The 27,272-nt window shown below is 39.8% G+C and overlaps 1 protein-coding gene across 1 annotated transcript in view; it reads left to right on the top strand.

The window, feature by feature from the left end:
• The window catches only part of KCNK13 (potassium two pore domain channel subfamily K member 13), a 67,290-nt gene extending 46,978 nt beyond the window's left edge, over positions 1-20,312 (top strand). The window contains exon 2 of the mRNA XM_061998212.1: positions 17,258-20,312. Coding sequence (XP_061854196.1) covers positions 17,258-18,150 — 893 coding nt within the window. The 3' untranslated portion in view covers positions 18,151-20,312. The remainder of the gene's footprint in view (positions 1-17,257) is intronic.
• Positions 20,313-27,272: the final 6,960 nt, after the last annotated feature.

Genomic DNA, 27,272 nt, shown 5'->3' with positions numbered 1-27,272 from the left:
AACTTCCCCTTTCTTGTGTGGTCATTTGGAAGAGAAGGCAGTAATGGGCTGCTCAAGCTGAGACTGTACTCAAAAGCAGCAGTTTTCAAACAGAAGGACAAATTATCCTCCCCAGGAGCTGGAATGTAACATGGTCTGCTAGAAAGCAGCTCCTAAAAACAATTCATTGCTTTACCTCCAGCAATCAGTGATGGCTACCCAGGCAGCAAGGGGAAAGATGACTCTTGGTCTGAATGCTTGTTGGAAAGATGTTTCAATGTGTCCATATAATGATTTGAATCAAGGAACAACTTTGCAGAGGAAAACAGATAACAAAGAGCAAAAGGGGCTAAAAGTGAAAGGCATCATGCAGTCAGGGGAGCAATTCATCAGCTACATGAAAAGTGTAAGCTGTGATTTATTATTGTTCCTTATTCTCAATAGCTGGACAAGGACTTTCAGAAACTTCACACTGGCAGTCCTGCAGAAGTCGATATCTTGACTTCATCCCTGGTCATGCCTGACAGGGGTGTTGAGGATCCGAAATAAACGATGGGAAAAACATCTCAAATACCAGACTACCATAATTTGGAAGGAAGCTGCTGTTATCAAACAGCCATAAATCATTATTATCACTTCATTGCATAGTTTTTGTTTGTATTATTTAATATTTTTATAATCAGTGTAACCAATGTGTCTTCACTAGTTGACAATATTTCAGATCCAGATATATGTATACAGAAAATATTGTTAAAGATAACGTATCATTCCTCAGATGGAGTGGGATTTTGAAGTCGTGAACATTGTTTTTTTACTTGCAGCCAAAAAGCACTTACTAAACCAGTAATCAGATAACAACTTGGTTTCTGAGCCAGGTGGCTCCCACTGTAACCGACAGCATAAACACACTTAAAAAAGAAAAGTGTTTCGGACAAGGAGGTTCAGTGATAGGCAGCTATGGTGGCAGGTCACCAAACACACTTTGAAATTTTGAATGAAATCTAGATGTTTTCTCTGCTCAGTTAGGATCCAGTATTTGGGAAGTTGGTGAAGGCATTGCTAGGCTTTCCTCACTGGTAAGTACACGGGTTATACAGTAATGATGTGCAGATATTCAAGCAGGAAGTTCTATACAATAGACATTAGGGGTTTTGGAAGTTAGGTCTTCAGTAGAAAGTCTTATGCTAAAACATCTTGAGCTTTAAAAGTTTTGCTGTCAGTTGTGAAGCTTATAAGTCGATGATGAAAAGATCCTGATACTCAAAACCACAATGTGAGGTTGGAAGACACAAGGAAGAGGACCATTGAGGTTACCTCAATGTATTCAGATCTTCTGACAGATGACACCTTAATATTGCTGTTACAGTGGTGATTAACAGATCTTACACAAAAGGAAGTGTCTTTGGGCTGGCAGGGTGTCTTAACGTCCTTGGACTGCTGTGTCAGTGCTCTTTCACATTGATGAATGGGGTTTAGTTTATTCTTCACTTGTCAAGACATCTTCATTCCTCTTTCTCTGATCCATATACACTGTTCCAGAACAGTCATTAAATGTTCAGGTAATAGTGGATTTTATAGTTTCCACTGGATACTTAAAACACATCCTACTCAGGGACAGCATGGGGTGCTTTTTTCTTACCTCAACCAGAGAACTTATCATTCTTAAAGCTTGTTATTCCAGTGTTTCTGATAAAGAGGACATTTTGTAAAAGATAAATCATAAAGCCATAAACATGTCAAGATTAGCTAAAAACATATTTTAGCAAGCCCAGACATGCATCTAGTAAAGAACATCTTTGTCATGTTTCTAAGTAAAACATCACTCTTGGGACTGCAAGACAGCTGGTGGCTGATGTTATTTTTTTGGTAGTTTTGCTTAACCACTTCTAAGAAAACATTCGTAGTAATTTTTTTTAAAGTAAAATTTTATTCATATTTAAATTTTAACATGATTTTGAATCACATATTTGAAATATATTTAAAATTATGTACTAATAAAACTATTTTATCCAATTTTCACTTTCTAGGAGGCTAGAAAGGGACAGCAGTAGTTTTTTATCAAACCCAGTGCGTGTGATACAGATTTTCAGGTGTTCCCAGATGTCCTGGAAGGCAGCAACACTCTGCACAGCAAAATATGGCATCACTAGTGCAGCCATAGTTTTCATTCAAGTATTCACATCCCAGGAACTAACAGCCTTGATGAAGCTGAGTGCATTGACATAATTGCTAATTAATTTTTTGTTATTTTGTTATTTCATTAAATATTTTGGTACTGGACCAGCTAACTTAGTATTTCAGCATTTTAATGTTAATACATATTCAAATCATACTATACTCTTAACAGTGGTCTGGTGTGGTTTGGGGATTTTACCTTATTTTGCACTTTGGAAGTTTGACAGTTATGGTCTCCCAATTCTGTTGAAATGTTCCTATGCAACCTGATCTAGATGAACCTGCTTCTGCAGGCGGGTTGGACTAGATGATCTCTAAAGGTCCCTTCCAACCCCTACCATTCTATGACCTGTGGGGTTAATTTTTGTCCATCTATATCATTCTGCATCATAAATTCTGGGAATGTTTTTAAAGCACAATGTAAAAGCTTAATCTTCTGTTCATTTAAATCCATCCCTTGCAGAATGTGACTTATTTCCCTACCTGTTAAGAATGTTGCTGTGACTTTGAAACCATTAATTTCTTCTGCTCCTGGCTGGATGAAAAACATTTTCTTTTCTACGTAGTTCATAAGCTTTGCTTTCAGAAGAAAATGCCCCTCTGATGGAAGTTTGATACACTCCTTCCCAATTGCTTCACTCACGGGCTTTTTGTTTTGAGATTTCTTTGCATCATAGGCTTTTGCACCTATTTTTCAGCATGTGCATTATATGCTGTGTCAAAACACTATTTCCTTTTCATGTGTGGCAAACTGTTTTGGACATGGCTTAGAGGAAGCTGTTACAGAAAGACAAAAGGCTGCACAGAGTCTTTAGTGCAGAAACGACTTAATAACTGGCCCCAAAACTTTCAGATTTGTTTTCTCACAGTTAGCCAAGGCACTGGTTGCTTACTTCTGAGAAATTCTGTTATTTAATTCTGTGCTTCATTTCCAAAGTAAAATGAGATGTTCAGCTGGGGAATAAGCACTGTGAATGATGAGGTTAGAAGCATGTAAACCTATTACCCTCACAGGTGACACCTTCAGAACTTCTAGAAGAGCCAGGACTTTGCTCTTTCTTTATAATTTTTTTTTCCAGGGGTTTTTAAATGAAAATACTTTGTGTTTAGAGTTATTTGTGCATTTCTTCCCCTGGCAGAATACATTATGAACTAAATAGGAGATACTTCAGATCCTGTGGTGAGCATACATACTAAAAGTTTTCTCAGGTTCACCATTTTCATAAGCAGATTCTGTAAAATCATTTTCATTAACTGTAGTTAAGTGATTAGCATTAAAAGCAAACCACAATACATCTGTGAAAAAGGCTTTTACAAAGGAGAGCATTTTACACAGGCTTGACAGCAGCTGAACCTCTCTGCTTCCAGGCTTAACAGCTTCTGACAGGCTGGGAAAAGCCCTCTTCCAAAATAATCTGAACTCTGTAGGATGATTCTTATGATTAAATTCTCTTTGTGCTTTTTAAAATGTCATTCCTTCATTTAACTCACAATATTTGATATGATGGGCCTTTGCATTTCCTAGTGCAGAGGCCAAGACATAGCCCTAGCTTAGGTCTTTCAGACTTTTAAGAAAGTGAGTTCATAATTTGCATTCCAAAACCCATGTAATCTGTTTAAAGTTCGTCCAGGCATTTCCACCCAAAGTTTTTTATTCTTACAGTTTTCAACCTTTTGATTTGCACTCAGTGGTTGTTTTCAAGTAATCACTCAGAGAAGAGCTTGCTTCTCCTGAAGGTTCAGGAATACTGAGCTCTGGTAAGAATCTCCTCTGTTGGGTGAGGCAGCTCCAGAGACCTGTGGGCAGAGGTGATAGCCCCTCTGAGACTGCTTACCTTCACAACAGCAGTGCAGTCTTTCCTCACAAACAAAAGCTGTCAATTTGGTGAAACTTGCAGAGAAAAACCTCATAAAGCAGATAAAAAGTAAATAATTTCTGTGGGTCTCTCAAAGGCTACTATGGAGTTTAACCTTTAATCTGAAGTATTTCAGAAGCAGTTTCACACTTTCACTTCTGAAAGGATTCACTTCAGTTTTATCATTGCTATAAACATCTCTGTTTCCAGACATTGTTAAAGTATTATTTTATTTCCACAAACCTATAAGTATCTGACTGGAAGGCCTGGCATCCCTTTAATGCTCTAGATGAATTCACATCTGACGGGAGACCTGCTGTGTGTGAGAGGCCCTGCTTAGAGCTGGAGGACTGGACTAGCCAGTCTCCAGAGGTCCCTTCCAACCTCAGGCATCCTCTGATTTTGAGATGTCCTTAGTACATCACTTGTCTAGTTGTATCAGAAAATGCCCAGCATTGTAGCTTCTGTCCACTCCTTGTTATAATCTTATTCAATTCTACCCTCTTCTGCATACTTGTCTTGTTCTTGTTTAATTGTTGGCGTGACTAAGGCAGCTGATGCTGAGATTTTGAGTATGCCTGATGCACAGAGAGGAGAATTGATCATCATCCAGATAGATAAGAAGAGAATCAGTCCTTGCAGCAGGAGGTATTGTGTTGGGATTTTTTAAACATTTGCAATGGACCAATACCTTGACAGCAAGGCAAAGATGCCGTGGAGAATTTGGAGTAGCTCAGTGTGAACCCTCCTGTCCTGTTTTACATATATAGGTCCTTCTTTAAATAAATATTGGAACCTGTAAAAGCATATGAGTAGGCTTGGTCATTTAATACAGGCTTTTCTTACAGACATATACCAATAGACCTGTCACTAGAAGAGCATCTCTGGCTCCACAAGAAGGAGCAGGTGCATTTCATTTAGGACATCCATGAGCCAGTGGCCTAGTAAGCCCTTGCTTTTTGAAGAAGACATTCTGACCAACACTATATGCTGTGCAGATAGAAGCCAGCACACTGTTTGGCATTAACTTCTTTCTCCAAATGACAAGTCCCTGTGCTCTTTTGCTATCACTAACATTTCTTCCTTTTTTTTTTCTTATATATAGTGTTCTAAGCTTGTTATGGCATTTTTGCACCTTTTGTAGATGTAGTCTTTGGAGTAGGCTGCCATTCTTCAGATTGACCATGGCTTTGAGCAGTCTGACCTGCCAGTTTTCATCATTTTAATCACATTAATATCTACATCCTTTTTTTATACAGGATATTTTTAAAATCTGACCACATACCATGCCAACAACATTTTCTGTATGGTGTGAGCTTGTTGTCTTTGCTTTGTATCTGTGATCCCTGCAGCATCTGCTTAGGAACTGTGAATTTTTTTGTCTTTATTGTTAGCTTTTGGGGGCTTTCTGTCAGTCTCCAAGGAACTAAACCAGTGTTTGTGCTGTCTTTTATGTTCTGCTCCTTTGATCTGTTCTGAAGGTTGATGTATCCAAGCATCAAGCTAACCTAATTTTCTAGGTGAAGTTTTCTATTCCTTGGAGGAATTCTGTCCTCGGTAGCAATGCTGAGGCCCTTGGAACATGGTGGTTTTGGAAGCAATGGCTCCCAATCTTCCTCTCTGCCATCAAGATAAGGCTTGAAATCACATACACACATGTACTCATAGTATTTTTTCACGTCAACAAAATTAGTTTTCTTTATCTGTCTCCAGCTTTCTTCCAGCTTGTAAGGCTAGAGAATTTTTTCTTTACTTTTTTGACCTCAACGCTCACAGCCTCGATTTTTCTGCTTTAGCTGAGCTGCAGGTCACACTGTTGCATAAAATAGCTCTGATTGGTTTGGTATTTAAAGCCAGGGAATAACCTTAATTTTACAAAATCTCCTTCACTAAAATTCCACTAATGGAGTTTCCCCAGTCTCATGTAACCAAGGGAATACAGACATTACATTTTCCCACTTGTTTTTTTCTACTAGAGGGAAACTAAAATCAAGCCTTACCCTCAAAATGGGAAGAAACACTAAAGCTGTACTCCAGAGGAGAGCTATGTTAAAACTTCTTGGACTGAAAAGCAAATCATAACAGCTGCAAATGTATATACCTTTCCTATAGTATTGTGTTTAAAATGCCCTCCAGCAGAGACAGAAACACTTCATTCTTACAAGAAAAATAAGATATCTTATGTACCTATACACCAAGAAAAAAATATGCAATATAGAAATTTAAACAAACCTTTGGAAACTCTTTGAAATACAGGCAAATTTTTACATTTAAATGGAAAATTTTAGTGTAGATGAACCTATGGCTTAATTAGTTCACAACATTATTCCTCAATAGCTGAAGTTAATAGGTTTACAAACTAACTGACTGAAAACAAGACCTTAAACAGTGTTAACTGTATTCAAGATTCAGATAAAGTATTATCCTGCCAAGATGAGTTATTGCTTGGAGCTATTGCTTATTGTTAGTAAGGTAGTCTATTAAACAGGAAAAAAAGGTTTATGTGTGTACATATGTATTCATCATCCACACACACGCTTATCTGGACACATAGAGATATGTGTTTTGCGCTTTGCATAGGTATAAAGGCATTCTCTGAGACGGAGAAATTTTTTAATCTGTTTCAATCACATTTCAAGTTCTTTAAGTCTGCTTTCGATTCTTCAACCCATCACAGACACTTTAAGGATGCAGTGTATAATCTATATACCTGTCTTCTGAGCAGACATTTCTGGGATCAGTAAGAAAAGCCAATATTTTAAGGCGTTTTCCCCCAAAAAACATCCTTACAGGGAATTTTTTTTGTGTTAAATGTTAGCTGAATGTACATCACAAATCTATTACTGCATTTCCCCTCTCAAAGACCTTAAATGCAAAAGTATTTGCATTTGATTTTCAAATGTAAAATATTTTTGTTTTGATTCAAATTTTTATTTGTTATTTTTATAGCATTTTGTTTCTTACAAAATGTTTCTTACTGTATTACACACAATGCATCCTCAGCCATGGCATTTCTTACTGTGATATCTTTTTGATATGGAAAAGATCAGTTCATTCTACCATTTTTGGTATTTCCTTATTCTTCCTTTGATAAATTTGTGTAGAGCTTGTCTTTTAGGATACTCCAGCTATTACAATTTTAAGGAAAGCCTGTGAGACAAGTGCATATTTTTTGGGATCATATGACTTAAATGCAGCACACTTCTGAAAACATATTCTTTATGCAATATTTGACAATATCTAGAAATGTTATGACCATTGAAATATTTTCAGAGAGTTAGTGTTAAACAGTAACACTTTGCTGTAGTTTGAACTTGCCTCACATCTGTTTACCACAGTGTTGCCACCTTGGTGTGTTGATGTCTGCCCCAGGGAGAAGACTTAGGCAATGTTTTGAGTCAGTGGTAGGGTCAGATGAGTCCCCTGGTTTTGGTGCAGTGAAGCTGCACAAAGAGGTGTACCTTCCCCCCCAGCACCTAGGAATCTATTTTTAACTTCTTTGGACAAGAGAAATGCTACTGCTTTAGCATCTTTCTCTTATCAGAACATTGAATAGAAGTGGATTTTTTTCATTGTAAAATGCAGGGTTTTCATGTGTCAAAAAAAAAAAAAGGAAAAAGTTGGTTCCCAATAGACTCAGACCATGGCCTCAGGCTGCAGGCTCTGCCAGAGGCCTGAGATGGGGCACTGGAACACTAACAGCTTCATGTGCTGAATTGCAGTTGGTGCTACCTGTCCAGAGAAATAACACTTGCCATTATTACGGTACCTATACCAAAGCATAGCCTGCCAGACACGGTTCAACACAAGGTTTGAGGTTGTCTGGGGCTTGCACCCAAAGAGAAATCTGAGCCCCACTGAGCTGGGCTTTCTGTCACCACAGGGCCAGATGTTTCTGTGGAGGAAAGGTGTGGAAGCTGCTCTCTGCAACACATTTGCAAACAGCTGCAGAGACTGAACTCTTATCACCTTCCCAAGGGCTGGGAAGTATTAGTATAGAAGTGATGGAGGACTTCAACATTCCTGTAACTCCAACAGGGTCACTGATATTATTCTGCCTTTTAGAGCCTGATAAAATATTGACGGCTGGCTTTGATGGGTGTTCACACTATACCAGATGGGGTTTTGCACCCAAATTTAGGGCCTGAGTACCTTTTTGTATGACATATAAATATTTCACTAAATATGACGTCCAAATGTGTTATCACCACTTAGATTATTTAATTAGATACATATTTTTATGTTTTAAGACTAAATAAAAACTACACAAACCTTGAAATGGCAGTTCAACAAGTCACAAAGAAGTTTGAAAATAATACTAAGGTGTTTTCAAAACTGAACCCGGTTCTATCCCTATAGTAACACAAAAGGTGTACAGAATTACAAATCTATCTAGGGGTGATGGAAAGACGCCTCAGGCTTCAAAAACTACATGAAAATGATAAAGGGAAAATAGAAGTTAGGCATAAAATATTTATACAGTGAATTTATGATAGCACAGGGACTGTATCAAGGCTGTGTATATTTCTTACACAAGACCTTGAATGAACCTTAAATAAAATATAACCTTAATTATATAAAGCAGAATGGCAGGGTTTCCATAAATTATCTTATACAAAAACCTTACAGCAAAGAAAATTACAGAATCTCTCACTGCCAAAGCGTTATATATTATTTAATGGCTACACAGACATTATAACAGAGGCATCAACAGAGCCATAAAGATGTTGTCTATTAAAATTGAATTTTTATTATATTTTTCAGCCAATGTTGTCCCTTTAGCACCTGATTTTTTTACTTATGTCTGTTAGATTTCTTAACATTGGAAGTTCTTCCTAAGCTAGGCTTCTGTTTGAGGCAGTTCATAGATGTGAAATGAGAGAAGGACAGGCAAAAGTACCCAGCTCTCCAGACAGGTTTTAACAATGATTCACTGTGAGCTGAACCTCGCTGTATTAAATATGGACAGTGCCTCACATACAGTAACACAAACTGACCTTTTCTTAAGCTCCCCAAAAAGAAATTAGTGAAAGCCCCAAAATCTTGCTTTTTCTACTTTCAAAGTCCCAGTCACACTCTCAGCTTTACACTAACCTACATCTGTATTTCAAGGTTGGGTTTTCTTCTGAAAAAAGGAAGGCTTTTCTTCTGAAAAAAAGTTGTGCACAATCTTTCCATAAGTCTTGCATCCCCACAGTGGCACAGGCTGAGCATGGGACTCATGTAGACCTCGAAGCAGTAGTATCTTCTTCCTATACTTCAGCCTCAGTGAAACAGCAGTGAGAGTGCTGTCTGCCAGTTTTGATGACTCTCCAAACAAGATAGAGAGGAAAAAAAACTGTTCAATATATATGAGGAAGTGTAGATTGCACATGGGTAACTATATTTATTGTTTCATCGAAACTTCTTCTGTCATTAGTTTCAACATCAATATTGCCCTTTAAGAATGGATTTAACCCTGGTAGGATCTCTGCTGAAGGTTACATCTCTCTTAGCCAGCCTGAGCATGACATTGCAGGTTCAGACTGGCAAAGAAGAAAGCAGCATCTTGAGGCACTTGAGGCAGGGTCCCAGGGCACCCAGCAGCTGGTCACTCAGCATAGCAGTTTCTCTGAAGATAAGACTCAGCTCTAATAGCTCTGAAGACATTTCCAGCATTTACAGCTCTGGAGTGCTTGGGATGCTCAGGCAGGAGGTGCAGAGCTTGCTTGTGCAGGCAGGTCTGGAAACAGAAGAACATATAGCACAAAGGAGTGCTGTTATAGCCATACGTCCCTGCCTTCCTGGGCAGGCTGAGCTCTTCTCCACCATGTAGTCACCCATACAAGAAAATAACATTGCCAATGAAAAAATGGTACCACACACCAGGCTGTCCCCAATGAAATATTATTTTGTCAAATAATTGTTGCAGTAAATAAGGGTTTCAGGACAGGGCTGGCTCATTCTCCCTTCCTTATTAGAGAGAAGGTCAAGATGTTGAAAGGAATAGCTGAGACAAAGTGTGTGAATGTATCTCACTAGCCAGTTCAGATGCTGAGCTTCCACTGATGGGAAATCACAGAAAGGGTTATGTGTATATGATGTTCTGCACTTAGCAAAATGAACTAGACTAGAACACTGGACTCTTTTTTTTTTTTGTATCAGAAATTGCAGTCAAGTCCAAGTTTACTGCTGTCAGGTAGCTGTGACAGCGGTGCATCTGCTTGCATGAACATCTCCTGTAACACAGAAAGTCTTAAATGTGTCTTCTTCTTATCCAGAGAATGATTTAATGTCCTCATTCCTTTCCAGAACAAGACTGTGTTACAAGCTGGCTGACATAGCATTGCCGTAAGAGGAGCGATGTGACATGATTTGAGACTGCTTTAGCTGTTTCTACAAGAGTTCTTACATGTGACAATTACTCCAGCAGAACCAGAGTTTTCCTAGGACTACTTATTCTGCTCAGAGAGAATCAGAGTAGGCTGTCGTGACAGACGAGGATTTTGCCAGATTATTTGTGTCTGTACACTGTAGGAACAGGACATTTTCTCCATTAAGTGCTTGAGGTACACCTTCTCTTCAGATCATTTCTTCTGCCTCTCCTTTAGAAGTACAAAATAACCTTGTTTGGGTAGCTCAGTGCAAAGGTGTCTGAGGGAAATAGGGTCAGCATCTTTGCATGTATCTAAAACTTTCTCTTTCCTAATTACTTTTTTCTTTATGATCTTTTCACTGCAGTTATGATCTTTTCACTGCTTGACCCTATTTACCTTGGTTCACACCTGTCAAAATCCTCCATCATTTTTCAGTGGCTGTTCCTCATTTCCCCAGCAAATCGTAACCAAAGTAAAGCTGATAGAAAAAAGCAAGGAAAAGAGTTAAACAATGAGGTGGTTTTGCCCATGGATGGGTGCCATATGCTCACCAGGTTGTAATATCACTCCCCCTCCTAAACTGGACAGGGAAGAGAAAAGTATAGTGAGGTTTGTGTGTTGACATAAAGACAGGGAGATCGCTCAGCAATTAGTGTCACAGGCAAGACAGACTCAACTTGGGGAGAAAAAGGTTTTATTTATTAATAAACCATTAGATCAGGGAGATGAGAAATAAAACAGAATCCCCCACTTCTCCCTTTTCCTGGGACTCTCCTTCCTTCCACCCCAGCAGAACAGGAGATGGGAGATGGGGGTTGTGGTCAGTTCATCACAGATGGACTTTGCTGCCGCTGCTTCTCAGGGGGAGGCCTCCTCACACTTCCCACTGCTACAGTGTGGGGTCCCTCCCCATGGGAGATAGTCCCTCATGAACTTATCCAGTGTGAGTCCTTCCCATGGGCTGCAGTTCCTCATAAACTGCTCCAGCATGGGGCCTCCCATGGAGGCAGCTCCTCACACCCTGCCCCAGTGTGGGTCACTCACCAGTAGAACAGTTCTTCAGGTACCAACTGCTCCAGCCTGAGTCCCTCACAGGATCACAAGTCCTGAAAACAAACCTACTCTGGCGTGGGCTCCTCTCTACCCACAGGCTCCCAGATCCTGCCAGGAACTTGCTCCAGGGTGAGCTTCCCACAGAGTCACAGCCTCCTTCAGGCAGCCACCCGCTCTAGCGTGGGCTCCTCCATGGGCTGCAAGTGGATCTCTGCTCCCCAGTGGCCTCCATGAACTACAGGGGCACAGCTGCCTCAACAGGGTCCTCACCACAGGGCACAGGGCAAAGGGGAGTCTTTCTTCCAGGGCCTAAGCACCCTCCTTCCCCTCCACTGACCTTGGTGTCTGTGGACGTGTTTTCACATTCTCACTCCCTGTTGCTGCTGCAGTTTAGCAACTGTGCAACAACTTTTTGTCCTCAAAATATGTTAATCAAAGAGGCATTACCTCAGTCGCTAATTGGCCAGGCCTTGGTCAGCTGTGGGTACATCTTAGAACTGACTGGCATTAGCCCTGTCAGCTACAGGGGAAGCTTCTGGCAGATCTTTGTTTAAAGAAGCCAACCCTGTAGCCCTCCCGCTACCAAAAACCTGGCCCAGGTAAAACCACTGCAAATTATTAAAGAGAAAATTCATTAGGAATACAGCTACAACATCACATAAAAAGAGTTCTGATCAATGGAAAGTTCTTTTCTAATTATATTTATAACATCACAATGATTCATTATTGTTGGTGTGGTGTTACCCCTCTTTCTACCCACTTCCTTTTTGTGGGGAAGGCAGGAGCAGCAAACTGCACACATTCAAAAAAGAAAGGAAGTGTCACAAAAAAAAAGAGCAATATTTTGCAGAATGATAGAAAGACCCAATCTCATGATCCAAAATTAACTGTAAAATCTATATGTCTGTCCTAGTCTTCCTACACACAGATTATATTTGGTGCTCCAGGCTTTGTTCATGAGGGATTAGGGTTGATGAACTGTTTCTCATACTCTTTCATGGCAACAAAACATACTAGGAAATGAAAACTCAAGGTTTAATTACTGTAACCTGTGAATGTCAGGACATCCATAATTAAAACACATGCGAAACCTTGTCTCTCTGGGCAGAGGCAGCTGAGTGTGGGTAGTGATCCAGGAGAAATGCACTGGGTAGTGCTGCAGTAGTTTACAACAGAAAAGAGGAAGTGACCTAATGGTGGCCTGGAGCTGGCAGCTGGATTTCCAGAGGCTGTGTGCTGTGTGTGTGACATGCTGTGTGGCACAAGTCCCCAGGGCTGTGCCCCCTTGGACAGGGCTGGGAAGAGGGATGTGATGGGGCTGGGGGACTGGGCAGAGCAGTGGTGGCTGGGTGGCTTTTCTAGATTTTCAGAAGCTGATAATTCAAGGTATGAGGAAAGAAAATAGATCAAATAAATTGTTTTTGTAGAGTTGATTAATTATAGAAAGTTGATGTCTGATTCTTCTTAGATTTCAATATAAGCATGTTACTGTTAGATTGATATCACTATTTACTTGATGTTATTTGATATTTACCTTATCTCAGAGTATTCTGTTTTAGGAGAACTGTCTGTTGGACCTCAGTCCTTACCAATCTGACTATTGATAAGAATTACAGCCACTTGCTTTTCTTTGGCTATACCCAGTGCTTGCTTCAGGAAATGATGAAGCATGATAATATGCAGTTTAGCCTAGAAAAGAGAAGAATGAGAGGGGATCTTCTCAACACTTATAAATACCTAAAGGGTGGATGTCAGTAGGATGGGACGACACTTTTTTCTGTAGTGTACAGCAATAGAACTAGGGGTACTAAACGTGAGACAGAACACAAAAAGGTCCAGAGGGAAAAACTTTACTGTGAGAGTGAGGGAGCCCTGGCACAGGCTGTGCAGGGAGGGTGTGGAGCCTCCTTCTCTGGAGGTTTTTAAAACCCACCTGGACCTGTTCCTGTATGACCTGATCGAGGCAAACCTGCTTGAGCAGGGACTTGGACTGGATGGCCTCTAGAAGTGATTTCCAATCTCTACTAATCTGTGATTCTGTGATATTATACTATCAACGTGTTTACACTTTTAAATTGTTCTTTTGTGTAAGCAAACTATGTCCTCTTGGAATATGCACACAATATGACCAGAACACACAAGTGGATTTTAAAGTAATAATCTTCGTAATAGAAGTTTTGCTATCAAGACAAAATCTGCAAATGGTTTTGTATAGGAAGTGTACAATCCTTTAGAAAACTTTTACTGACTCGGAATTTAAATTCCTTCCAACTTCTGAAAATGTAGCTCTCCTACAGAGAAATTCAAAACTAGCATGAGTATTCAGGAAAAAAAATGAATTCTTGCCTAAGAAATATGTGCAAAAAACCATGAACCACAAGATTTGAAGGGAAATTGAAGCTTCATGGGATGAAGTTGCTTAGTTGAGCTGAATATTAAGAAAGATAAGACCAGTATATAGTAGTCAACGTGTCATGGGACATAGGCAAATCAATATCATGTGAATTGCAGCATAGAAATATGGATTTTTACTAAGGATTTGTCATGCATATCTATCAGTGGTGATAACATAGTGTCATATCTGCAGACATATCTAACAAATCAGTTGAAACATATTTCAGTACCTTAAAAACATTGAATTTTCCCAACTCAGAATGATCTTTCACACTTGATTAACTGTAATATTGACTTTTACTTGTAATAACTCTGTATCAAGAAATGTCACCCAGTTTGTAAAATAAAGTTATCTAAATTTCATCAGCATTCTGTAAAAAAAATCAAGAGCATTTTCTCATGCAGTTGTTTCCAGTTTTTATTTCTTCATCACAAGAAGCAATCTTGTATTTTCAAATAATGCCCACGTGTCATCAGCTGCTTTTATTTCCTCATTCCTGTGATTTTGTAATTTCATTCTGTATTTGCCTCCCAGTCTGCAATTTAACTTCTTGCCCTTTCACCGCGATGCCATATGAATCAGTCTGTAGCTCTAATTGCTTGCTAAGTCATTTCCCTTCTGTGTATTTGGCTTTTGTTTTCTCTTCTCTTTCTCATATTTTAGCAATGTCTTTCAGACTGCCAGGACTGAAATTTTTCATGCAGGACCTACAGAAGAACTCAAACTGAAATTTTGCAAATGAAAAGGTGATTGGTATTTTGAAATGAAAAGTTTAATAATAAAAATGCCAAAAGGTAACACTCCATTACATTTCAACTGTTGCAACCATTTTCCAATTTTGCCCTCATGCATTTCCTGGCTGAAACAATTCACCAAATTTACTTGCTTTTGTGAATATTTCAAACCCAGGAGTCCAGTTGGAGAAAAATGTACTTATTGTCAAACAAGTCCTGGTCTATAACACAGCATCCCAAATTAATGCCAGGTGTAATACAGCAATGGTCAAAGTTAACCAAGCATTTCAAGAACTGAAATTATTTCTGGGACTAAAAGCTTACAGATCATTTTTTATAAATGATCTTCAGAGGAAAATACTTGTTAAATTAATATCTTTATACTGCTTTCAGGTTTTCCCTTTTAGTGCTTGTTTAGAGATTTTGATATTGATTGCTATATGTTGAGATGTGTAAATAGAAAAAATGAACAAGAAATTACCATTACTCCAGGAAGAGTGCCCCTCCTGATGAGGAGGAGCTGACAAGAGACAGTCACACTCAGTGTCCTGCATCTTTTGGTATTTATGGATCAATGTTCTGGATCAATGTTCCACATACATTTTAAAAATATTTCTAGTTCCCCATGTGTTTCCCAATCATACCTATTTGAGTGCTTTTATAAAGCCTTTGCTAGTGGGGTTTTACCCACGCAGAACTGAGCCCAGAGACAAAATCTAATTGACTAAATAAATGAACCTGAGGAGCTCAGGCTCTGCTCATGATGCCAGTGGCTGATTCCCAAGAGAGGCCTGTGGGAAGCAACCCATAGGCATAACACCGTGCTGGAGGTGTGAGCCTTAACTGCATTTCTCTTGCCAAGGTATTTGTTTTATTCTGTGAAATATGCATGCCAGTCCATGATACTGTTCACCCTGTGCCAGAGGCTCTCTACCTTTCCCAGCCTGCAGCTGCTTCTGTTCTTCAGTGAACAGGGTGGGCCAAGGACTCTGCTCTGGGAAGACCCCAACAGCTACAGGGCTTCTTGTCATCTCTTGGTCTTTACATGTCTGTCCACAGGGTGGAGGTCATGACTTGCATATAAGCTGGTCTGCACAGAAAGTAAGCATCAAACTACAGTTTATAGGGGCATCAGGTCTTAGAGCAGAGAGGAAGTTAGAATGCAAGTGGAATTATTTATGTGCCAAGGAGAACAACAGCAAAAAGTTCTTTTCATGAAGAACATTTTCTCTATGTGGTTTATCTCTTGTCATGCTGTTCCCCACAACAAAGAGCTGCACTCTAACTCTTTCTAGTGTGGAAATTTGATGAGGAGGCCTGACAAGGACCTCCTATATGTCCTCTGGATGCTGTCATTTGGCTGTGGATGCAGGCAAAGATGCAGCAATCCTCGAGAGGCCATGCTTGGAGCTTTTGTTCAGAGGGAGTTGTGCCAGAGGGGTGAAGGCAAGAACTGTGGCTTAACTGTGTGAGATAGGAGCAGTGTTAGAGAGCAATCTGTGCTGTTAGCATGTTGACAGCAAAGGGAAGATGAGTACAGTTCGGTGCTGTTGGAGACATGGTCTCTTCATACCACAGTCATCTATCTTCCAAGAATAAGCCTGTCACACTGAATATGTTTTCCTTTATTTCCCAGAGCCTAATGTCTTTATTTGATAATTAGGATCTCACAATTAACAAAAAGAAGGAAACAACTGTGGCCAACATGATTTTTCTGTCAGCGAGATTGTTTTGACTTAATTATCAGTTATGTAGTCCCTTATTAAACCTAATAAAACAGCAGCAAAGTTATTTATCCTGAGTGTCCAGTTTGCTCAATGATGTTTTGGACATGCTTTTTATTCTTCAGTAATATCTTATTAGAGCAAAATTGTCTTATCAGTAGTTTTAATCAAGACAAAATTATAATTTGGAGGCTTTAGGAGGGGAGAGATATGAGAGAAGACGGAGGCACCTCTGATCTGAGAAACCCCACAACAGGGAATGAGACCAGAGAAGACTTTAAGACTCACATAGATACTTGAGCTGTGGAGACACAGAGAAATAGGAAAAAATCAGCAATGCTGATTTTAAAAGTGATTGATATTGGGAGACGGACACCAGGGTGAGATGCAAGGAAGCTCTAACGCCTGCTGGGGACCCCCATGAAGGGCTGCATTCCCCAGGGTGTGCTCCCAGCCTGGCATTTCCCACCTGGGCTGTGCTGGGTGCTGGCTGATGTGCCACCTGCACTTACAGCAGGAGCGAAGTGAAGCTCAGAAAAATTTCCACTTATGTTACAAAGATCTGATGAGGACAGACCCCTGGAAGGCAATAGCCACCCTCAAGTCAGACCCATGGTGCATCAGAGAAGAAACGGGGTGTGACAGCCCTGAAGCCTGCAAGTGATCCAAGGCACAAGGAAGGATGGTGAGAGCCTAGTAACTAGGCAAAAATTCAGACCTCCACTATTTTCTTTCTGGTGTGTTTTCTTCTTCTTTTTTTTTCATTCTGATTCTGTAAGAAACACTGGCAGGAGGTTCCTTCCCCTTACTGCTGGAGCATCATCAAGCACAGCTGGGTAAGAGTTAGGGAGAGTGTCTGGGTTTCTTTCCAGAGCTGAACTATACCTCAGGGATTTGATGACCGTTGTTGGTCTTGCATGTGACAAAACTCGTGACACAATAACTACAGGTTAAGTTTTCTCAACTGTTCTGTTTTGTCTTCCAGGATTCGGCATGACCACCCCAGCCACTGTTGCAGGCAAAATTTTTCTGATATTTTATGGCCTTATAGGATGTGCAGGGACTATTTTGTTCTTTAACCTGTTCCTGGAGCGTTTGATCACTGTCATAGCCTATGTCATGAAGTCCTGCCACGAAAGACAGCTGAGGAGAAAAGGCGTCCTCCCTCACAACGGCCGGCGGGGCTCGGGGACCTCCGAGGTGGACAGCCTGGCAGGCTGGAAGCCCTCCGTGTACTACGTCATGCTGATTTTGTGTGTAGCATCACTTGTAATTTCCTGCTGTGCCTCTGCAATGTACACACCAATTGAAGAGTGGAGTTACTTTGACTCACTTTACTTCTGCTTCGTGGCCTTCAGCACCATCGGTTTTGGTGATCTGGTCAGCAGCCAGAACATCAAGTATGAGAACCAAGGCCTTTACCGCTTTGGCAATTTTGTCTTCATACTCATGGGAGTGTGCTGCATCTATTCCTTGTTTAATGTCATCTCTATTGTCATCAAACAATCCATAAACTGGATATTAAAGAAGCTGGACTGCAGGTGCTGCCACAGATGCCAAAGAAAATTGTTTCGTTCCCGGAGGAACGTGGTAATGCCGGGAAACGTGCGCAGCCGGGGAAACATCTCCATTGAGACCGATGTGTTCAATGAGAGCGACACGGACGGACGCCGGCTGTCAGGAGAGATGATCTCCATGAAAGACTTCCTAGCCTCCAATAAAGTCTCGCTGGCCATCATGCAGAAACAGCTGTCGGAAACTGCTAATGGCTATCCGAGACAAATGAGCTCTAATTCCAAGCAAAATGGATTCTCTGGTGGGGTTGGAGCCCTAGCAATTATGAATAACAGGCTTGCAGAGACAAGCGTGGATAGGTAAAATAATGACAGTAATAACAGTGGAACAGCGACAAGTACAACAGCGACGTGAAACAAGCGGAAATAGCCAGGGAGAGTGTCGCTGGAGGGCAGGATGGCTGGGAACGGCATACTTCTGGTTGGAAGACCTTTCATACTCTTTTGGAGGTCATCACTTAATGTCTCTGCTGTTTGAATTGCACCAGTCTCAGCCTTCCTTCTTCTCCTTCCTTCCATTTCTCCAACAGGTCACTGCAGGAGAAATTTAATTTAGCCTTCAGATCAGTTTTCCATTTCCTTTTCTCCTCCATTTATATGAAATACAGATTTCAGGATAAGAAATCTGTGGTGTGTAAAGAAAACAAGTGTGTCTCCTGAGCACATTCTTAATTCAAAGGTTTTTCTGAGCTTTCTGTCTGATTTTCATCATACCTTCTTTTCTGAAACTAGCTTATCTGAGACCAAAAGAGGAATAAGGCTTTCTCTGTGATCTTACAGATCTAATTGAATGGAATAAAAATCCCAAACTATTTTCTTTAATGTATCACTTCTTAAAATGTATTCCTATTGTGAAACAACTAGGCTTGAAAAGCAAACTTTTGCTGCCATTAGTATTTGTGCAACTCTGGAATAATGCTGTGAACTTTGGTAGGACTATTCTGGAGCTGTTGTGATGTGAGTAAGAAGAGAATTTGGCCTTTAGAATTTAATTTAGTCTTCCCTTTAAAAGGACACTGTCAAAAGTAATAGAATAAAAACTTACCCTATTTTTACTTTCTCCTCTCTATTTACAAAACACATGATTTTCTAGGCTACTTTTTCTTCTAGAAATTAATCACCGTGGTTTTCTGCTTCAAAAATATCAAATTACAGTTAAAACAGACATACTAATGAGTTATATCAGTTATTCCACAGTGACAATCAGAGGCTTTTCCAAATTTCTGTTTGTATTTTGCTCAATTGTGACTGAAGCAATTGAGCATCAACGTTATTAATGCAACTAGTAACTGAGTTTACACAACAAGCTCTAGCATGCAATTAGATTGCCATGCCAACATTCAGTGTATTATTAGGAGCGACCCTGGCCACGAAATCGCTTTGACAGTGTCCTTTTTGCCTTTCATGTAATTCTGTCATTCCTTCTGGCTTTCAATGATGATAATGGCATGGTCTTGATTAGGGAAATAGAAAATGTTCAGCTCCTCATTTTTTTCCTCAATGATATGCTCTGAGTGTTCATTATGACTTGAAAGGAGACTTCAATAAGAAGAATAATGGCAGTGAGAAGAATATGAAAACCAGAAAAGAGGTGATCTTTAATGACAGTAAAATAATCTTTTGTATTAGGTAACTGGAGAAATAGGGATTAAATTGACGTCAAGTCTAGCAAGAAATTAAGGAAAACTGACCTGAATTTCTCATTCTCCTTTAACTGTGAAATGCATTATTCTAGACAGTGTATGAGAGTATGGGTAAGCAGAATTGGTCACAAATGACCTGATCCAGTTCCCCCTGAAAAGAACAGTACATGCATCAGGACCGAAAAACCTTGCGGAGTGCTACCATTTTGGAGAATTTAAAACAGTATTACGCAGTTCTTGATACAGAAAAATACAGATAGCCTTTTCAGTTTAACTTGTATTAGGAATTTATATCATTTTCTTTTTATTTCTTCTGGACAAAAGTTACTTTCTTTAGGTTCCTAATACTGTAGAATAATATTTTAGTACTCATTTAAGCAACATTTGAATTTGAAAACAAAAACATGCCTCTTGGAATCCTTTCATATAGTAAAGTAAAACCAGATACTAAACCAAGTTACTTCACTGGTGAAAAGAGTTGCAAGCTCTTTTGACATTTTACAGCTAAAATCCTGATTAAGAATCAAATCCTGCTGTCCTTAGTGACAAGGAGAGGTTCAAGCTGAAGCTGTTAGTCCAGATTCTGATACCAGCTCAGCTGGGCAGCAGTGCAATACTGCCAATAGTCTCCCTTCATATTTTCATCTGTGTAGAATCTGAATTGGCCCTAACCCTAACTTTGGTGAGAAAACAGTCTGGCTTGTTTTGAGTGTGGGGGGTGTATTTATTAGCAAAAATTGCCACTGAATTATTTTACATGATATCATAATACCCAAGATCCATTATATTGTTATACTTTTTTTTTTTTCTCCCAAGATCTTCTTTGTCTCAACCTCACTGAATAAAAATACTTGGATATAAAAACCAAAACATACTGCTCTGAAGCCTTCTTTCCCAATTCATTCAGTGATGCCTCTGTTCACTGCTTGTAACCCCAAGATCTCAGGGTTCTCATTCTGGGCAGAACAGCCACGGTCTTGAAAAGTGCAGCTTGCTTCTCTGCTTATGACAGTTGGTAACTCTGAGTTGCAAATGTCAGATTTTACTGAGCACTGAACACAGAAGTTACTCAGCACTGCTCCAGACGTGCTGTTTTCCAGATGGCTGAGGTGTTGCACAGTATCATCTCAGACAAATTACTAAAACATCCAAGTTTCTTTAGCTCATTTATTGTATACTTCTGTGTCATCATTAATGATAGATCTGGTTTCTAGATAGGATTTTCACTCAAAACCTTCTATCTCCAATTAACTTTCAAAAATAGGTAAGAAAGCAAAATGAATGAGAGAGAAAAACACATATACACTGATGGAAATGGACAAAATATGACAACCTTTATAGTCAATTCAACAGAGGTTATTTAGCTTTTGGAATATGACACATGATCTTCAGATGGTTTCAACTGCTCTCAAGACATGAGACAAGTTTTGCTGCTCCTTTCCATTATTTGTGATACCGAGCCTCAGTTACCCATCACCATGGAGGAATCTTTATCAGCTATTTTCACTAGATCTGAAAACATCTGTGGTTAGGAAAGTGAGGGACTAATGTCTAGCCTTGATCAAATAAGTTGTACAAGGCTGTATGAAATCTTTGCCTTCATTGATCACTCCTGCTCTCTCAAGACTTGACTTTCTTATGACCTGAGCCTGACAGCTACAAGGCTCCCTGCAGTGGATTTGTGGTCTGATTTTGTGTCCACTGAAGATAAAGAGGGAATAAGTGCACTAATTTTGTCTAATCATCTTTGTTCAGATGTGAATTGCCATTCCAGAGATGAAGGACTGGTACATTCTGTGATTGAGCCATCTTGTACCGTGATGTCATACTGCCCCCAAAAGACCTCTAATTTTGTCACTGAGTTCCCCTTCTGGCAGTCACACTGAAATATGAATGAGGTAACTTTACCTGTAGCTTTACCTAGGAGATAGTAGAATTCTTACAGAATATTTGGGAACAAATAAGAAAGCTTTGAATATCAGAAAATGGAAATTCCTGACTCCAGTCCAATGGTATTACAGTTCTTTTACTAAAGGCATTGGACAGAGAAGTTGCAAAAAGCTCAGTTCATCACCAGTTCACTCAGAGAGAGCCCAGCACAGGGCCACCAAGATGATCAGGGGACTGGAACATCTTCCTTATGAGGAAAGGCTATGGGAACTGGGGCTGTTCAGCCTGGAGAAGAGGAGACTGAGGGGAGAGCTCATTAATACTTACAAGTATTTGAAAGGTGTGTGTCAAGAGGATGAGGCAATGCTTTTTTCTGTAGTGTCCAATTATAGGAAAAGAGGTAATGGACAAAAGCTGGAACACAAAAAGTTCCATTTAAACAGGGGTAAACTTCTTTACTATAAGGGTGAGGGAGCCCTGGCACAGGCTGCCCAGGGAAGGTGTGGAGTCTCCTTCCTTGGAGGTCTTCAAGATCCACTTGGACATGTTCCTATGCGACCTGATCTAGGTGACCCTGCTTCTGCAGGGGGGATTGGACTAGACGATCTCTAAAGGTCCCTTCCAACCCCTACCATTCTATGAGTCTATGATTCTATGAAGAACATGATCCTCTGTTTACAAGGGTATGAACAGGCTTTTCAAAGGCATCTAATGGCTGCTGAAAGTCAATTCACTTCCCACCACACACTGGTTGTCATTCAATAGAAGTCAGGTACCTAATTCCCTTAGGCAATGTCAGAATCCCAGTTGTGTTTTAAGTTCTGAATCTAAACCCACCTGACAGCTCAAGCTGTCCCTGAAAAGTTCAAACATTTAGAGTAAGGTTTCAGTGCTGCAGCACAGTAATAGCTGAATTAATTTATGTAAAAGCCTTTTATGGTGAAAGCTTTCCATCAACCAAACAGCACAGGCAATGTTTATAGTCTGTTTGGTTTAATCTTGGCCTCTGCTGGTTTTAATTGTATTTGACATATTTATAAATTGAATAACAAAGAGAAGGTTGGGCTAGGCATTAAAACCAAACTGACTCCATTTTTCAGACCGAATTAATCAAGAGAAAGAGGTCAGGTTAAGGAAAAAAGCTTTCTGATTAACATTGTATTTGAAAAAGTTCCTCTGGAGGTGGAGGGCATTAAGTTGTTTGGATGACGCCTCTCCAGCAGCTGCAAAAATGGAGCCATTTGCTATGACCCTCCAATGTCTCTGCTCTGGGAACAGCAGTTCAGTGAGCCTTAGCTGAGAGAAGGGTCAGCATTTCAATCCATACAGTTTGCATCTTTTGTTATTTCAGTTTAGTTTACTAAAGTTGGGCTAATATCATAATTTCTTGGGCTCTTCAAGAAGCAGTAAAGTTCTTTTGTCCAATGTCACGTACAAGCTGTGGAGAATTGCCAAGTATTTTCTTTCCCCTGTGCAGAAAATACTGCCAAATATGAGTCCAATCTGTCTATTTCAGAACTTTCACTGTAGTTTTTTGCTTAATCCAGGAAATAAGACTACTATGCCTTCCCTCTTCCCTGTTTTCCAAACATCTCTTGGCAACAATGCCTACACAGTGCTCTGTGCTTACTGCTTAAAAGGTCACATTTCACGAGGAAAATTAAAGCTATTGCTCTCCAAGGTAGACCAACACAGTCCTATTCTTTATTAGATTTAAGAGAAACAGTATGAACTCAAAGAATGACACTTCAGGTTCAAGTAGTCAGAAGCCTTTTGATGTGGGCAATGTTAATAGAGCTGTTTTGTGTCAAACCAGAGAAAAACCCCATTGCTGCAGATTTCTAAAAGCATTAGTAAATGTAAGAACAATCTTGTGGAACAGATAAACTGATTAATATTATGTTTTTCTACAGTTCCACTCAATATTTCCCCGGTTTCATTGTTTGAAACTATTTGTGATAACAGAGTAAAGGATGTAAATTTGACAAGATTTTGAGAGGCATGATGGTGAGATTTGTTTAAAATGAAATATCCTTTTCCTCAGGCTGCTTAGCTTTTTATAAAGGGAAAGTTTGATTAGAAGTAGCATCAACAGGCTCTCTTTCCAAGCAAGTGTGCCAGTTTGTGAATTCCAGATAGATTTACTATTATGTGTCCATGCAGAAGCTCCTAGAGAGAGGCAAGATGCCCTAGTCGTCAAACATTCTGTTTTGAAATGTCTTTCAAAGCCATTCCCTCTTTCAAAGCAACAGAACACTGACAGTGTTTACCGTTTGTAGTCAGTCTTACCTGAAAAATCTGAACCTCTCTATATCTTTAGAAGAAAAATATGTACATGAATAAAAAAAAATAACCATATATAACCTTTACATGTATCACCTGGAGCTGCTAAAATCCTCCTCTTTGAGAACTCAAGTTGTTTGGTTTTACTAGTGAGTAGTCAGAGTTCAAATCAAAGAACTTTAAAGCTGTGTTTGTTCATCTGTTCTAAATGCTGGAAACAAGCTGATGGTCTGAATAGTGGGTGCTGTGCAAAGTCTGCTAGAGTGAAACACGCTGGAATCACCATTGCTCTCATCTCTGCAATGGTCAGGGACATGCTCTGTAACCAGCAGAGTCCATGTGGCTGCAGTCGCAGCAATTGCTGCCCATTAACTTCTGTGTGTCAGATTGTCTGCATCTAGTCTACAGGGACAGAAGTAAACAGAGATAACACTGTCCAGAACCACCAGTTCAGAAATTCACCCAATAATTTACTCTGAAGGAGGCCTCTGGATGCTGTCTAGTCTCCAAACTCTTTTCCAAAGCATGTCCAGCTAGTTCCTGGGCATCCCAGTGCAAATATCTGTAATTTGCTGTGTGATGCTGCTTCTTTCATTAAATAGTGACCACCACCCCATACCCAAAGGCCTTTCCTCTGCAGCTATTGTGTTTAGGCAATACCTAGTTCTAAGTTAAACACTTTTCTTTGTAAATAGCATCTAGGCAGCTGCTTTTCTCACACTAATACATAGCAGATGGATATTTCAATCCCTAGGTATCCTAATTGTTGGCTGCCTTACTAGAGATGTCAAAGACCGAAAAGGTCAGTCAGTCTGGCAGCCCAAGGCTCCCAGGCAGGGGTATTACCCCTTTGGCAAAGAACACACAGCTGCATTTGGCTGCCCTCTCAGCTCAGGAACTGATTCTGCCCCACTGAAATTAATGGAGACTTTGCTACTGAGCTCTTTAGCTGGCATTTTTCACCAGAATTAATGTCATTCTACAAAATAATCCAAAGAAACGTTGACTAGCCTTTTTCTTTGCTTTTACTACCAGCTCTGCAAATGCTAATTGTACTCATCCAGTACTGTGTTCTACACCAGTGTATTACCCACGGACCATTATTTGGTTTACAAATAATAATCTACTTACAAGGAACACTTATTTAAAATTGAAAGTATCCAGATTATTATCTGTAAGAATTGCTTGGTAGTCACTCATTTCCTCAGCTGGGAAGCTCTGACAAATATCACATTGCCACTGAAATTTCCTGCGGCTCTGCAATGGCAAGTTTTGCCCTGTGCTGACTGCCTTTGTCAGCTTGTTCTTTCTCTCTTTTCTTCCTTCAGTCCACGTCTGTAAGATCCTCTTCCCACCTTTTTTTTTGGAGGGGTTTGCCTCTGCTGAATTTTCAAGTCCACTTGAAAGTGGACTCACTGTCACCTTTTGAGACGATTCTTGTGAACAACCACCTCTTTATTCAACATGGATTCAGAGCCAAACCTCATCTATTAAATGTAATGATAAAGAGACATTGTTATTATTTTCTTTCCTCCTCCCATTGAGAATAGCAAGACAGATTTCAAGAAGCTGGAATACAAGTATCACATTCAGGTACATGGATGGAAAGCAGCAGAAGTGACTTTGGTGCCTTGGCAGCTGGAAGGGATATTCCGCCTCTTTTTGTACATCCAATTGGCCTGTGACTCTTATGTTATTGAATGGAGGTTGCTGAGTTGATTTGGCCTCAGAGAGTCAGTATTTGTTACTTTTGGCTTATTAGCTTTTTAATTACCTTTCTAATAAGTGAATGGGTCTGTATTAATCAGTGAGCATAGTAACAATCAACAACACTCCAGACTACCCTACATAGTAGAAAAAAAATAGTCTTGACTAACTTTCTTCCTCTGATAAGGACTAATCTTCATGGCTGCTGTAAAACACAGTGATGGCACGGATGATGAAGTTTTTATCTCATCAGCTTCTCAGCCATGATTTCACTGGCATTCAAGTGGAATTTCTCACACCAGTACCAGAGGCAAGATGTTTTGAATGCAGTTTTGCTTGATGCCTTATGGAGACAGAGTGCATGGGATCAGAATGTAGACACATGTCTGTGTGCCTCTCCTCTGTTTTAAACATTGTCCAGTTTAAAAAAAAATTGTCAGAGGGAGATGTCTCACACAGAAGTGACTTCCAACACCTTGTCATAAATTTAGCACCTCACCTGAGAAAAAGTCTGACAGGCAGGCTCACCACCTGTTAGATAACAAGAAAAGCCACACAAAGCAGGTCAGGAGGAAAAGAAAGTGAGGCACAGAGAGGGAATGATGTTCTGAATGTCCTGTAAGCTGAGAAGGTGTCAAGCAGGGCTTACATTGCCTCAGACTTCCAGCAAAGATCTGAAGGGAAGCCAGCAAGTGTTGTGATATTTTAGTATCACTAAAAAAATAGACCAGGATTTTAACTGACCATCTTAATTGACCAGGATTTAAGCATTTTTATATAAAAATCAATCCCAGCCCTGAGTACTGTTACCTTCTTCAGAAGCCCAAGACTTAAATGCCCTGTGCTTAAACAACTGAAACTACAGAACTGTGTCACAATATTTGCAAAAGTTTTGGTTCTTGTTCAACACCGTGTAATAGCTCTGTGTGACAGCAATAATTAGTATCCAGAGACGATGAGAAAACAGAGACCTTTGTCATGTTCTTAATGAATTTTCAATGTTAGGGATTGCACAGATGTTCCATGCAATTCTTTGCAGAGCATCATTGATTTCACTTCTAAACATTTTTTTCCAAATGCTTAATTTCACTCTCCCTTGCTGCAGCTGAGGCACATTGTTTGCATTCTAGCCATGCTGAAACTAAAGAAAAGAATATTGCCTTCCTTTTCCAAAGGAAGGTATTTTTTTAAATATCTCCTCTCAGTCTTCTCTACCTCAGATTAGAAAAATCTCCTTTCATTATTTGACGTTTTCTATAGTTGCTCTATTGTGCTCCAGACTGTCTGCTTGATCCACATTTATTTTTCCTTTGACGTACGGTGCTCCAAATCAGATACAGTGACACAGAAAATAAGTTATTAAGGGAGCTTGGAGCAGCATGATTATTTTCCACGTCTTGCGTACAACATCCTGTTCATTTAGGTTCGAGGCTAGTGCTTGCTATTTTAAAACACTGTCATGTGCTGTTAATGCCAAATTCTTTTGTGAAAAACTGTTACCTAAACTGTAGTGCCTCCAGTCTATGCAGGTGATTATTCCTATGTACATCTTACAAGTATTGTTGAATTGCTTCTATTTTTTCAAATCTCTTTCCCATATCCATTTTGGTTTGAATCCTAGTCCTTCGGCATCTTTATCACCTCTGACTGCCTGGTAGCATCTTCAGACTTTAAAATTGTGTTCTATATTCCATCATCCAAGTTATTAATAAAATATTGACTGAGGGTAAGTCTTGCAGAACTCAATAGATACCTTCTTCCAGTTTGAAAGTAAAGTATCACTCTGTACTTACTGTTTCCTGATCAATTTTGCACTCATCTTGTGTTAGTTTTATTAAGTGTACTTGCCAATAAGCTGCAATTGCAACATTTTTATTCCAAGACATGAGATATGAGCTGGAAA

This window comes from Colius striatus, chromosome 6, assembly GCF_028858725.1.
Source record: "Colius striatus isolate bColStr4 chromosome 6, bColStr4.1.hap1, whole genome shotgun sequence".
Lineage (NCBI taxonomy): Eukaryota > Metazoa > Chordata > Aves > Coliiformes > Coliidae > Colius > Colius striatus.
The sequence above is the reverse complement of the archived record's forward strand: the minus strand, read 5'-3'. Positions and strand labels throughout refer to the sequence as shown.